Consider the following 15,184-nt stretch of genomic DNA (forward strand, 5'->3'; position numbering starts at 1 on the left):
GAAAGAGCCAAACGAAAGCCCCAAAGTGGATTGTCTGGCCTCAGCCTGAGTTTGAAATTCATCCTTAGGAGGACCCAGGCAGTAAGTAGAGAAGACAGCAGGCATTTTACTCTCTCATGGGACTGAACTGCCCTGCTCTACCTGTGTCAGGTAAGAGAGGCTCATGCTGGTCTGTGGGTGCTTCTGAACTTAAAAAGATAATATTATAGTAATAATAACAATGTCTTTGGTTTCCGATTTCTTCTCTCCCAATAAGGCTCTGGGTCTATAGCATAAGAGAAATTGTCTTCCAATGCTCCTGCAGGCAAAGGGAAGGTAGGATTTTGCAGATGTTAAAGGCCAAGCTTTATTAGAACTTTGATGGGATGCAACAGACCATCACAGATGGGTCTGGGTTGGGAGCCCCTGTTATAGAATGCTTTTTATGAGACACCGAGGCAGATACAGGTTGAGGACTCAAGCTGAGAGCCATTCCAGGGGAGAGGAGCAGTTTGGTCACTTTTAGGCAAGATTGGCTTAGCATAAGGATAATAAGGAGCAGCTAGTGGTTTCCCTGATCAGTTGGGCTAGCTATGATCATTGAAGCAGCGGGGACTGTTATGGGGCTATGCTGGCAGGAATGGGGGGAAGTACTGTGCCAAGTACATTTTTAATATCAACAAAAATGAAGCTACGTGGGAGGGTGACATATTCTCCAAGATTAATCCACAAAATCAAAGCCTAGTCTGCAACTTATTAAAAAAAAAAAAAAAAGAACAGACGTGGCGTTCTCCTTGTGGCACAGCGGGTTACGAATCCAACTGCAGCGGCTTAGGTTGCTGCAGAGGAGCAGGTTCGATCCCCAGCCCAGCGCAGTGGGTTAAAGCATCTGGCATTGCCACAGCTGTGGCTCTGATTCATTCCCTGGCCCAGGAACTTCCATATGCTGTGGATGTAGCCGTTAAAAAAAAAAAGCAGACTAACTGTAACGGCAGTTAGAACCCAGCCCTGGGAGTTCCCATTGTGGCGCAGTGGTTAACGAATCCGTCTAGGAACCATGAGGTTGTGGGTTCGATCCCTGCCCTTGCTCAGTGGGTTAAGGATCCGGCGTTGCCATGAGCTGAGGTGTAGGTCGCAGATGTGGCTCAGATCCTGCATTGCTATGGCTGTGGCGTAGGCTGGCAGCTACAGCTCCCATTCATCCCCTAGCCTGGGACCCTCCATATGCCATGGGGGCAGCCCTAGAAAAAGGCAAAAAGACAAAAAAAAAAAAGGAACCCAGCCCTGGAAGTGATGTCAAATCATACTCTGTGTGTTAGTGATACATTCTACAAACCCCAGGGGAAGTGAAAGATTAATTTTTCAAAGCCAACTAAGTCATCTCCTGGTGGTTTGGGTGACTTCATTTTCGAAGATTGTTCTAAACCCTTTTTACATCCCTACCACAGAGAAAACCAAAGCTGGTGCTAATATCCTGCCAATATTCACAAGTATGGCTGCAGTGGTCTTTAAATTCTGAATTACTTCCTTGCCAAGCAGCAAATAGCTTTGCCCCAACCCTCCTGAGTGCTCTCCCATTGCTCCTGCCTCCCTAGCCCCTCCCTGGGAACCCCCAACATCCCCACACCCAACAACACCCAACATAAAGCCAGGGGCAGCTCCTGGCATGGGCTGTGTCTATTCTGATTGGGAGTGCCCCTAATGGAACTGGTTGAAGATGTTGAGTAGCCAGGCTATCTGCAGAAGAGCAAATCAGCAGTCAAAGCTCTGCTGATTTTAGACAAGGACCTGGGCAATTGAAAGACCTTTGATCTATTTGTTTAATACCATCAGATTTATCCCCCTTCATCACAAAAGAGCTTTGTGTTGCTTCACTGTGGTCAGTCAGGAGGGGGCCACAGAAGGTTCTAGTTGAGTCCTTCCAACTGCTAATTGTTACTCTCATTCCACTCTCCAGCCTCTGTTTTCTTGCATTTGTCCAAAGAGTGTAGACCAGCCCAAGGGTTCCTAACCCTGGCTGCCCAGGAGAACTCCCTTGAGAGATTTTGAGAAAGCCCACACTCAGAGATTCTGATTTGCTTGACATGGGAGTGGGGCATCTGTGGTGTTCTGAGTTCCTGGTGGCTCTTTGTGCAGTCAGTGCGGAGAGCCGCTGCACTAGCTGAAGGCTAAGGCCCAGGCGCCATGATTACAATTCAGCTTCTTCTCCCATGTCACCTATAAAAACAATGTGCTTTCCAGGACTGACAATAGGTGCTGGCTGCAGCCTGGCCCAGGTGAATGATATCTTGGCTGAGAGCATATCTGAGCTTCCGGAGGAGAAGACCCAGACGTACCGAGCCCTCCTGAAGCACCTGAAGAGTCTGGCAGGCCAGCAGATCCGGAACATGGCTGTATGTCCTCTGGGCTACTCACTAGGCCCACTACACCTATTTCTCTTTTTTTTATTTTTTTATTTTTTTATTATAGTTGATTTATAATGTTCTGTCAAGTTCTGCTATACAGCAAAGTGACCCAGTTATACATATATATATATATACATTATTTTTCTCATAAAATCTTCCATCATGTTCTATCACAAGTGATTGGATATAGTTCCCTGTGCTATACAGCGGGACTCCTTGCTTATCCACCCCAGATGCAATAGTTTGCATCTACTAACCCCAGACTCCCAGTCCTTCCCATTCCCTCCTCCTCCTTCTTGGCAACCACAAGTCTCTTCTCCATGTCCATGAGTTTATTTCTTTTCTGTAGAAGGGTTCATATGTGCCATATTTTTAGATGCCACATATAAGTGAAATCATAGGGTATTTGTCTTTCTCTTTCTGACTTACTTCACTTAGTATAAGAATCTTTAGTTGCATCCATGTTGCTGTAAATGGCATTATTTTGTTCTTTTTTATGGTTGAGTAGTATTCTATCATGTATATGTACCACATCTTCTTTTTTTTTACATAATGATTTTTATTTTTTTCCATTATGGATGTTTTACAGTGTTCTGTCAATTTTCTACTGTACGGCATGTTGACCTGGTTACACATACATGTATACATTATTTTTTCTAACATTATCATGCTCCATCATAAGTGACTAGACAGAGTACCCAGTGCTACACAGCAGGATCTCACTGCTAATCCATTCCAAAGGCAATAGTCTGCATCTGTTAACCCCAAGCACCCCATCCATCCCACTCCTTCCCACTCCCTCCCCCTCCCCCTTGGCAACCACAAGTCTGTTCTGCAAGTCCATGATTTTCTTTTCTGTGGAAAGGTTCATTTGTGCCATATGTTAGATTCCAGATATAAGCAATATCATATGGTATTTGTGTTTCTCTTTCTGACTTACTTCACTCAAGACGAGAATCTCTAGTTCTATCCATGTTGCTGCAAATGGCATTATGTCATTCTTTTTTATGGCTGAGTAGTATTCCATTGTGGATATATACCATATCTTCCTAATCCAATCATCTGTCAGTGGACATTTGGGTTGTTTCCATGTCTTGGCTATTGTGAATAGTGCTGCAATGAACATGCAGGTGCGTGTGTCTTTTGAAGGAGTGTTTTGTCTGGATATATGCCCAAGAGTGGGATTGCTGGGTCATATGGTAGTTCTATGTATAGTTTTCTAAGGTACCTCCATACTGTTCTCTATAGTGGTTGTACCAGCCTACATTCCCACCAATGGTGTAGGAGGGATCCCTTTTCTCCACAACCCCTCCAACAATTGTTATTTGTGGACTTATTAATGATGGCCATTCTGACTGGTATGAGGTGATATCTCGTGGTAGTTTTGATTTGCATTTCTCTAATAATCAGTGACTGAGCATTGTTTCAAGTGCTTGTTGGCCATCTGTACATCTTCCTTGGAGAAATGTCTATTCAGGTCTTTTGCCCATTTTCCATTGGGTTGTTGGCTTTTTTGCTGTTGAGTTGTATAAGTTGTTTGAATATTTTAGAGATTAAGCCCTTGTCAGTCGCATCACTTGAAACTATTTTCTCCTATTCTGTAAGTTGTGTTTTTGTTTTGTTTTTTGTTTCCTTTGCTATGCAAAGGCTTGTCAGTTTCATTAGGTCCCATTGGTTTATTTTTGCTTTTATTTCTGTTGCTTTGGGTGACTGGCCTGAAGAAAACATTTGTAAGGTTGATGTCAGAGAGTGTTTTACCTATGTTCTCTTCCATAAGTTTGATGATGTCTTATCTTATATTTAAGTCTTTCAGCCATTTTGAGTTTATTTTTGTGCCTCATCTTCCTCATCCATTCATCTATCGATGGACATTTAGGTTGTTTCCATGTCTTGGCTATTGTGAATAGCACTGTGATGAACAAAGGATGCATGTATCTATTTGAACGAAAGTTTTGTCCTGTACCTATTTCTTCATCCCACTGAAATGTTGAAATAGGCACTGGCGGAATCAGTATGCAGAGGGTCTCAGCCTATTGAAACACTAGGCATAATAAATAAACATTTAATATTGAACAAACATTAATTACATAATAATGTATTTAAAAGGAGACTCTAAATCAAGTTCAACAGCCAAGGAGCAAGATAAGTGGGAAAAGAACATCATGATTTTGCTAATTTTGTGATAAGACCTACAAAGAGCCTAATTTAGTCTTAGCCTGCATTAACAGAAAGTCTAATACCTAAGATAAGAAGGGTAGCCTCCTCCACCCCAGATTATTCAGTCTGTAGCTGGAGAATAATGCTTCAATCAGGGAGGCACCCTTCAAGGTCTGCTTGGTTTTGACCTCAGAACCAAGCAGAAGTAGGTTTTCAAAGTACATATGATCCGGGAGTTCCCATCGTGACTCAGTGGTTAATGACTCCGACTAGGAACCATGAGGTTGTGGGTTCGATCTCTGGCCTTGTTCAGTGGGTTAAGGATTCAGCGTTGCCGTGAGCTGTGGTGTAGGTTGGCTGTGGTGTAGGTTGCTGTGGCACTGGTGTAGGACGGCGGCTACAGCTCCGATTAGACCCCTAGCCTGGGAACCTCCATATGCCGCAGAAGCGGCCCTAGAAATGGCAAAAAGACAAAAAAAAAAAAAAAAAGTACGTATGATCCCTCCCTCACAGCTCCCTCCCTTACAGACCCGAAATGCTGGCTTAGAAATCCTTGGGATTGAGAGAACCAGGGGAGGACATGTTTCCTTTGAAAAAGCTCATCAACTGATTCCAAAATAATCCCTTTCAATGTCAAGAACTGTGACTGACACCCTGTCAAGGAGATGGTGGCAGGAGAGTGAGGGACTGGAAACTACATGGGAAAGAGAAATGGTAGAGTTCCCTGGTGGTGCAGCAGGTTAGGGATCCAGTGTCATCCCTGCAGCAGTTCAGGTCCCTGCTAGGGCATAGGTTCAGTCCCTGGCCTGGAAACTTCCACATTGCACAGGTGTGACAGAGAGAGAGAAAGAAAAGGAAGAGGAATGGTTGGGACCATCAGAGGGATCCTGACTCCTGAGAAGAGCTGTGATGTATTTCACATGATCACAAAGGGTAGACATAGGACCAAAAGATGAGAGCCAGGATGCAGATTTCAGCTCAGTGGAAACAAGAACTTTAAAATCGAGCTATTCATAAAAAAACAGGGGTTGGCTTCCCTGTCCCCACCCCTGTTCCGGGCCAGATCATAGCAATCTGGGTGGTCACTGTGGGTTCCCTCGCTTCACGGAGAGGAGAGTCCCGAGTGGAATGGCCAGTCATTTCTGAGATGACTGAGATGCTTCTGAGATGCTACAGCCACCTTCTGAGATGCTACAGCCTCAACCAAGTCCGAGTGGGGTCTCCCAGCAAGAGAAAGAGGGCAGCTCCCCCTCAACAGTGTGGATGCCCAGCACCTCAGCATGGCCCACGGGAAGTCTGGCACTTTCAGAGGCCCTGAGATGAGGCTGAGATCCCAAGGCCGGGTGGCATCTCTGTAGCCAGCACGACGGCCCCCTGTGCCACCTGAATACGAGTGGTTCAGAATTGGCCGCTGAACCTCACCGCTGGGGTTTGAATCCCAGCCCTGCCCCTTCCTAGCTGGGGAGTTTCATCAACTAGTTTCACCTAGTTGATCAAGTTTCATCCTTTCTCTGTGCCCCAGAGTCTTCATCTGTAACAGGGAAATAAGGGCATCATCTCACTGGGCTGCGCTGAGGATTAACTGAGTAAATACCTGTGAAGGGTGAGACAGCAGGTGGAACATACCAGACGCTATGCAAGTGTTAGATACCATCCATTCCTCATCTGATTCAGAGCCTCCCACCATCTGAATTGAGTCTCATCTGCAGAGCGAGACCCAGATTCCTCTCCACCCTTTCACTACCAAAGCAGACCAGAAGCAGGTGCGGGTGGGGCTGGGATTTAAGGGATTGAATGACTGAGGCTCTAACGCTCTCCCTCCTTAGTCCTTAGGAGGACATATTATAAGCCGGCATTGCTATTCGGATCTGAATCCCATTCTGACTGTGGGCAACACTACCCTCAATCTGATATCAGAAAGTAAGTGACCCCAGAACCCTCTGAACCACACCTGCAGATTTTTTTGTCTTTTTTCAAGGAATTGCTATACCAGAGCCCAGGTCTCTGTCTCTCAGTCCACCATGGGGAGCTCAGGTTCCCGGTGGAAGTCACACAGATGCAAAAGAGTGGCTGGTGCCTCCTCCCACACCTCCCCCCACACCCCCACATACACACAACACTCAGCCCCGAGCACCCAGGGGTGGTGTGCAGAGGCTGAAGTGAAGGCTCTCTGTGCCTGAGGACCACTGCCTCCTCCTCTTCACACACCCTCTCCATCGCTGTGCGAGCAGCCACAGGACATGCTGCAGACACCCTGAGCCCCTGGGGGCAGGAGGAAGGCGATGGCTAGTTTTACACGCTGGCTGAGAAGGATGTTCCCATGGGCTGTTCTGTGCTATACCACCCTCGTCCCTTCCCCCACACCCTCCAGAAGTGCTCAGCCCTCACCCTGCCCCCGGGATGCTGACACTCCCATTTACTGGCTCTCCCGGGTACTTTCCTCCCATGTCCACCACCCAGCTGAGATCGCTCGCAGAGGTGGGCTCCAGCCTGCCTGATTTCCAAACAGCCGTGCTTGCTTCTTCTCCATCAGCCGCTTCCCCAGGGCTTCTAACTGCCCCTTTCCACTGCCCCTCCCCCTCCCTCACCCACGACCCATCAAATCCCTCCTATGGGCTGACACTGTCCCAGGCACTGGGGTGCAGGGGAGCAGTTCCCGTATGAACTTTGGGATGCATCCAACCAGAAATTCTCTCACAGGCACGGTATCCCTCCCGAGGGCTGTGTTGGTTAACACAAACCCATCCCCGATTGGTGGGAACTGAGAAATGTTGGGAGAAACCAGCTGGCAGAGGAAAAGCCCTCATGCCCCTATTCAGCTCTGCGTGGAGCCTGCCCTGGAGAGAGGAGAAAAAGACCCTCACCCCTGCCGGCCCCATGAGCCATCCTGGGGCCAGAACGACCCCAGCTCAACCCCATCAAGACTAGGAGAGAAGAAGCCTAGGCTCTGGGGCATCAAGATGGCAAGAACAGCCTGGTCCCCTATACTGGGGGCTTTCTACACTGGGACCAGGGCTGGTAGGAGTGGTACCAGCTATCTTCTACTGGGGTGTAGGACGTTACCTTTGGCTTAAGGTCTCTGTTTTCACAGCTCTGCCAAAGCCTCTGCCAGCCTGAGCTCAGCCCGGCTCCCAGGGGGGCCAGTAGGTGAGCCCACTGGCCCAGCACCCGGGAAGCCAAGGTCCACGGGGGCGCCTTTGCAACCCTCCTGCCTCCCTCTACACCTGCCTCCCCATCAGCACGATGCTGCTGAGCCTCGAGCTGAACCCACGTCAGATTCACCAGGCTGCGGTCTGATCTCCCTATCACATCTCCTGTGGGGCCACAACCACTTTTCAGAGCCAGTGGGGACTGCTCTGACTGCTGTGTGGTGACAGCTGGGCTGAAAGGGGGGTTCAGAGAATCGTTCGCTTTGTGTTAAAGGTATGAGTATCCAGCTTAGACGCCAATAAGCAGCAGCAGGGACAAAAAAGCAAATCCAATGATCTGCGCTCTGTGAACAGTGGAAACAAACCCCATCTCAGCTTAAGTCACACCCTTACCTTGATCACAGTATTGAACGAGTTAGATTTAGTTAACCAGCCTCTGCTAAAAGATGAAAACGGGCCTGGCAGGCCTGCGGGCAGGAAGAGAGCCAGTTCACATAGCATGTGCGCTAACAAGAATAAATGTCATGAAGCTGCTGTCATGAAGGTGCCCCCTGTGGATAGATGGGGGGCGCGCTGGTCTGTCACATACTCCCCATAATCGCTCCATGCAGAGAAAAGTGACCTTTTCTTCTCTGCTGCTGACATTTAAGAGTACAGAATAATCTCGCATTCCTGCTACAACTGTGCAAAAATGTCATTTTCTTCCACAGAAGGCACACGGCAGATTCCTCTAAGCGAACATTTTCTTGCTGGCTTGGCAAGTGCAGACCTGAAGCCGGGGGAAATTTTGGAGTCTGTGTATATCCCTCACTCTCGGAAGGTAAGAATTCCGCCTGTCGCTTTTGAGAGCTGTTTGTTTCTTTCCATAACGGAGTCCGGGCATCTTTAGGAATTTGCAAACAGATGGAAGGAAAATGAGCCTGCCCCACAAACCTGTTTCCTGTCAGCCACGGCCTGGCGTGGGCCCCCCCCCCGCCCCCGGGCCCTCAGCCACCCTCCAGCCCAGGGTGTGGACCCGGGGTTGTTATTTCAGCTGCTGGGTGGGGCCTGCCCGGCCTGCAATCCTGCTTCCACACCCCCTCATATCCAATATGACTCTGAGAGGTGGAAATTAAAGTCCTCTGGCTGTGGAATAAGCTTCTCCGCCTGCCCCACAAGGAGACGAAGGCTGGGGCCGGGCCTCCCCACTCCCCACTCCCCACCCCAGCCGACCCCAGCAGTTCAGAGGAACAGGAGCACCTGACACAGGATCCCTGGGTAGATGCGGCCACTTGGCCAGCTCTGAAGGGGCCCTCTGTCCTCAAAGCAAAGGGTCCTGGTCCCTGTGCTTCTCCTCAAAGCTGTACTTGAATCCCAGAGGACAGTCTACCCAGAGAGGGATAATGCAACACACACACACACACACACACACACACACACACACACACACACACACACACACAGTGGTCCAAAGCCAGGAGTCAGCTTGGTTTTGCCACAGGTCTTCTATGATGCTTTCAGCCACGTAAGATCTGCATTTGTTTCTCCTCGGGAATGGAAACTTTGAAATGTGTTCCTCATCCAGCCTGCACCTGGGTAAAGGCCGCAGACAGAAACACAGACAGAGGCAGACCCAAACACGGCACCTTCGCTGGCCACGGAGATGGAAACACACTTGGGGTACCGGCCGTCTCCGTTAACCCCATGTCAGCACGCCAGCCGTCATGCTGCCAAGAGTCAGTGGGGGCAGCCGGCACCCTCCCGTCTCGTGTTCCTTATACAAGACTCCAGAGCTCACTCTTGGAAAGTTCTATTCAGTGCCTTTGTGAGCTTCACAAAATGAAAAAGTGACTGTTTCTACAAACCAAGAGATGCGGTTGGTCTCTTGTGCACCTTAAGCAAATCACGTGCAAAAGCATCCGTGTTGGGAGAGCTCCCCCGTCCTCGCAGGAGATAAAGGGGCCTGGCGACGAGAGTTCATGGCACCACCTTGGCAATGATGCAGGCATTCTGTGCAGAGCCCTCCTGTGCAGGGAAAATGCACAGTGATCCCCGTTCTCGGAGGGTATGGGGCATTGGGGGAGGGAACTTTGGCACAATCACCCTCCAGTTGTGCCAACTGTCCTTTGTGTTCCTTTAGATTCAGTCTAAGTGATTCATGAGTGGAACCAAGAAGCAGAACACTGGCTCTTAGTCTGGACGTATCAAATAACTCCAAACGGTTTTTGTCTCCGCAGTGGGAATTTGTGTCAGCCTTCCGACAGGCTGAGTGCCAGCAAAATGCCTTGGCCGATGTGAACGCTGGCATGCGAGTCCTCTTCAGAGATGGCACGGACACCGTCGAGGACCTGAGCATCGCCTACGGAGGGGTCGGGTCTGCCACCGTCAGTGCACAAAAGTCCTGCCAGCAGCTTCTAGGGAGGTAAGCGACGAACCCTGTACCCTGGTGGTACAGCTTGATGTCAAAAAAAAAAAAAAAAGTGGAAATTTGGCTCCCGCAAGAGTTGGTGAAGCCCTGGGAAGATGGAAACTCCTATACATAGAATCACTGCTTGTTCTTTCTGTCATTTTGCCAAGTGAATCCAACCTTATCTGACTTTGATTAATTAGGTGCCACTCTTTGGGTGAGGGGTACAACAAAAATGGCCCAGGACTGCGTTGAGCCCAGTGCGCTTGTGCATATCAGCCCTCCAGCAAACCTACGCCAGGCAGCATCGAAGTGGTATCTACCACTCCCAGTGCTGGGGGGCACTCTTTCTCAGTAAAGGCGATATCCAAGTCTGAGTCCTGTCCAGTCCATAATGGAATTGGCCCTAACAGTCTATTTATTGAATGCCTGGTTCCAGCCCGTTCTGGCTACCTAGAGCAGCCTCTCGGGCCACGGTTTTCCTGAAGGGCTTGGTTAGATGGTTTCCAAATTCCCTTCCAACTCATAAAATGAGACTTTGGGGTCGCTAAACCATCACCCTCCCATATCGAGCATATGCCACTAGTCACTGAGACCGTCCCTTTGACCAGTTCCTTCCTGCCTCCAACCCTACCAGGCGCTGGGATGAGCTGCTGCTGGATGAGGCTTGCAGGCTGCTACTGGACGAAGTCTCCCTCCCAGGCTGGGCTCCAGGCGGGAGAGTGGAATTCCGGAGGACTCTGGTGGTCAGTTTCTTCTTCAAATTCTACCTGGAAGTTCTGCAGGAACTGAAGAAGGGAGTAGAGCAGTTCCCTGTGCCTGTGAGTACTCTGGCTTTCATGGGCTCCTGGCAGCCATAAGCTCCCGACTTTCCTATTGCTTTAGCAGACTCTCCTGTGGGCAGCCTGTCAGCTCCCAGCTGTCCCTGCTTCCAGCTGTCCCTGCTTCCAGGATCCAGCCCGGAAGGGCCACTATGCAAAGCTCAGGACATCAGACTGTCTTCAGCACACAGATGCTTACCTCATGCCCTGACCAGGGACACATGATGGGGCCCCTGCCTCCCATGTGCAATTTTTTTTCTTTTAAAACCAACTTCCCTGAAGTATAATCACACACAATGAAATGCACCTATTTAAACTCAGAGAGTTTTATGTGTACGCTGGTGTAGCCACCAAATGTAGAGCATTTCTGTCGCTCCAAAATTGTCCTTTTGACCTGTGCTTTCAGCTCTCCCACCCCTGCCCCCAGGCAACCTCTGATCTCCTTTTGACACTATAGATTAGGCAAAAGCCTATTCTAGAATTTTATATTCAATATGAAATGTAAAATAAAATTTTATTTTTCAAAAAACCAAAACTTGGAGTTCCCATCATGGCACAGTGCGTTAAGAATCTGACTGCAGGAGTTCCATTGTGGCTCAGCAGGTTAAGAATCTGACTGGAGTTCCCGTGGTGGCTCAGTGGTTAATGAATCCAACTAAGAACCATGAGGCTGCTGGTTCGATCCCTGGCCTTGCTCAGTGGGTTAAAGATCCGGCCTTGCCCTGAGCTGTGGTGTAGGTTGCAGACACGGCCCGGATCCCACTTTGCTGTGGCTCTGGCATAGGCTTGGCAGCTACAACTCCGATTAGACCCCTAGCCTGGGAACCTCCATATGCCATGGGTGCAGCCCTAGAAAAGGCAAAAGACCAAAAAAAAAAAAAAAAGAATCTGACTAGTATCCATGAGGATGCTAGTTCAGTCCCTAGCCTCCCTCAGTGGGTAGGTTGCAGATGCGGCCCCAATTCTACCCCTAACCTGGGAACTTCTGTATGCCACAGGAGTGGCCCTTAAAAGAAATAGAAAGAGAAAAAAAAAAAATCTGAGTGCAGAGGCTCAGTTTGCTATGGAGGTACAGTTTCGATCCCTGGCCCTACCCAGTGGATTAAAAAGATCCAGTGTTGCCAGACCTGTGGTGTAGGTGGCAGCTGTGTCTTAGATGCAATCCCTGGCCTGGGAACTTCCATATGCTGCAGGTACAGCCACTAAATAAATAATTTTTTAAAAAATTTATTTATATGCTAATATTTAAGTACCTTTTACGCAGAATTTCTGATTATAAATTTCTGGGGAGGTCTCTGATGGCCTAACAGGTTAAAGCTCCTGTGTTTTCACCACTGTGGCTCTGGTCCCTGCAGTGTGGCACAGGTTCAATCCCTGGTCCAGGAACTTCCACATGCTGTGGGTGTGGCAAATTTCTTTAAAAGAAAGAGGGAGAAGGAGACCCTGAAATAAATGTTGTAACTCTCATAAATGAAATAAATAAATAAATTTCTAGAATGTTACCAACACAAAACGTTTTCTCTCCCTGTCCCCCCTCTCCTCTAATCTATATATCTTTCCTCCCTAAATACGACTACAGCTCTCACCCTACCTTGCACTTCTGTTCTCCAGCCACACCCCATCCCAACAGCCAAGGGGCCCTAAACTGTCTGGTTTTCATTCATTCAGATGAAGACCTTCGCACACCACATTTGCCAGAGCACTTCTTGTCCCCACTGAATTTCTGAATCAAGACACTTGATGTGTTTCCGTGACAGCCAGAGAACCTTCCCGGTGTTACTGCTCTCCCAGAAAAGCTGCGTTGCTGAGGAGAACAATCAGGATTTGAGCTCTTCGGTGTACAGTTAACCACCCCAGCTCTTTCTAGAAATGGCTTATGCAGCCCCAAATGTTCTTGCTTCTCCTCCTGCCTCTGCCCAGCTCGCTGACAGGCCTCTCCCTCTTCAGGCTGAGGGAGGGTCACATTTAACCAGCCATGGGAAGGATGACAGCACAAGGAAGCAAGATCCTGGGAGGCTATGTGGATTTGCGTTCTCCAGGCGACCTGAACCTTGCGGTCTCTTGGCTACTTTAGCCAAGTCACTTTCACATAACTCAAAGCCCAGTTTAATCATAGACCAATCAGCTTATCTCTCTTGTTTTGAATTGTCTCTCAGGGCACCTGCTGTTCTCCTGAAATTTCACACGGATTCCGAAATGCTCTAGAAGACTCCCCGGTCACTGTACCCCAGGGAGTCCAAAGGTACCAGGTCAGTGAGTTTGATGTAATGGAAACGGAGAAACTCAGGGACAGCGATAGCTGTGTGGACAAGTAAGCACTTCGGAGTCGCAATCTTCCCTTCCAACCTTCAAGTTGTTGCTGGAGCATTGGTCCTTTTTTCAGGGCTGAACGTGCCTGAAGCAGTTTGAGCACCTAATAAGCCAGAGCTTCTTCAAACAGATGTTCCTTGTGCATTTGTTTGAAGAGTAGCTAAGCCAGGCAGTGGGAGAAGGACAAAGCAGGATAGTAGCAAGTTTCGGCCTCCAGCCCTGCCTGCAAATGTTTACTCTCCAGTCAGCAAAACAAAAGCCCTGGGAGTTCCTGTCATGGCTCAGTGGTTAACAAATCTGACTAGGAACCATGAGGTTGCAGGTTCGATCCCTGGCCTTGCGCAGTGGGTTAAGGATCTGGCGTTGCCGGGAGCTGTGGTGTAGGTTGCAGACTCGGCTCGGATCCCGTGTTGCTGTGGCTGTGGTATAAGTCGGTGGCTACAGCTCTGATTCGACCCCTAGCCTGGGAACCTCCATATGCCACGGGAACGGCCCTAGAAAAAGGCAAAAAGAGAGGGGAAAAAAAAAAAACCTGCAAGTAACTGAACCCCCTCTTCTTGAAGGTCAATTTAGCCGGTATCTATTAGCATCTGTTAGAGAGAAGCCCTCCACCTCCCTATCTTCACACATTCTACACACAGATAGATCTTGCCTGAGACGGGTTCCAGAATAAACACTTTCTCCTTCTGCTAGTACCCCCAGTGATGTTTTTGTGCCACTCACAAGGGCAGCCAAGGCACCTTACACCTTGGCTGCCATGGCCCCCCTCCCCCGCCAGAGGGCCCGCTCAAGTCCATTAGCAGGATTTTGACTTAGGGTTTGGTCTGCCACCCTCAGGAACTACATCCCCTTAGACCTTATTATCATGATCAGTTTTGTGTCAACAGGTTAATCATGGGAAAGGTAAGAAAGCCGGACAGGAAGACCCTCTGAATTCCAGAGGAAAGGGGTTCAGGGGTAACACTTGGGGAAAAGAGATACCAAAATGGAGAAGCAGAGGTGCCCCCTTCACCTGCATCACAGTTTTGCCAAAACATTGGCCTCATCTAAAGCATTGCTAACCTAACTGAAATGACAGCTCCCCGCTAGTTACAGCATTAAATTGTCATGCTCATCTGACCCAGTGTCAGACTCCAGTGTCTGTTGCCTAAGGGTGACCCTCAGATTTCTCAATCCAGAATCAGGAATGTTGGTGCCTGGCCAGGCCGCTTCTGCAGATTAATGTTTTCCAGGTAAACTCTTGTCTTTCTCTGTAGAGTGTGGATTCTCACCAGCCCCTCCAAGATCCAGTCGGACGCCCCATCATGCACCTCTCAGGTCTTAAACATGCCACGGGTGAAGCCATATTTTGTGATGACATTCCCATGGTGGATAAAGAACTTTGCATGGCTTTGGTGACCAGTACCAGAGCCCATGCAAAAATCATGTAAGTAACCAAAAAGCTTTCAAAAAGCCTTTCTAGGGAGTTCCCGTCGTGGCGCAGTGGTTAACGAATCCGACTAGGAACCATGAGGTTGTGGGTTCGATCCCTGGCCTTGCTCAGTGGGTTAACGATCCGGTGTTGCCGTGAGCTGTGGTGTAGGTTGCAGACTCGGCTCGGATCCTGCGTTGCTGTGGCTCTGGCGTAGGCCGGTGGCTGCAGCTCGGATTCGACCCCTAGCCTGGGAACCTCCATATGCCGCGAGAGTGGCCCAAGAAAATGACAAAAAGAAAAAAAAAAAAAAGCCTTTCTAGGAGTTCCCTTGTGGCCCAGCAGGTTAAGTTCCCTGCTGTGGCTCAGGTTCGATCCCTGGCCCAGGGACTTCCATGTGTTGCAGGCATGGCTGAAAAAGAAGGAAGGAAGGAAGGAAGGAAGGAAGGAAGGAAGGAAGGAAGGAGGAAAGGAAGGAAGGAAGGAAGAAGGAAGGAAAGAAAAGGAGGAAGGAGGAATGGAAGGAAGGAAGAAAAAGAAGAGAAAGAAAGAAAGAAAGAAGAAAG

The 15,184-nt window shown here is 48.9% G+C and overlaps 1 protein-coding gene across 1 annotated transcript in view; it reads left to right on the forward strand.

Annotated features, from left to right (window-relative positions):
• LOC125123424 (aldehyde oxidase 2) overlaps nt 1–15,184 on the forward strand; it is a 94,182-nt gene that overhangs the window by 21,948 nt on the left and 57,050 nt on the right. The window contains exons 11-17 of the mRNA XM_047773184.1: nt 2,221–2,372; nt 6,368–6,461; nt 8,401–8,510; nt 9,907–10,091; nt 10,714–10,897; nt 13,054–13,146; nt 14,464–14,633. Of these exons, the coding sequence (XP_047629140.1) occupies nt 2,221–2,372; nt 6,368–6,461; nt 8,401–8,510; nt 9,907–10,091; nt 10,714–10,897; nt 13,054–13,146; nt 14,464–14,633 (988 nt within the window). The remainder of the gene's footprint in view (nt 1–2,220; nt 2,373–6,367; nt 6,462–8,400; nt 8,511–9,906; nt 10,092–10,713; nt 10,898–13,053; nt 13,147–14,463; nt 14,634–15,184) is intronic.

The sequence above is a fragment of the Phacochoerus africanus genome, chromosome 3 (assembly GCF_016906955.1).
Source record: "Phacochoerus africanus isolate WHEZ1 chromosome 3, ROS_Pafr_v1, whole genome shotgun sequence".
Lineage (NCBI taxonomy): Eukaryota > Metazoa > Chordata > Mammalia > Artiodactyla > Suidae > Phacochoerus > Phacochoerus africanus.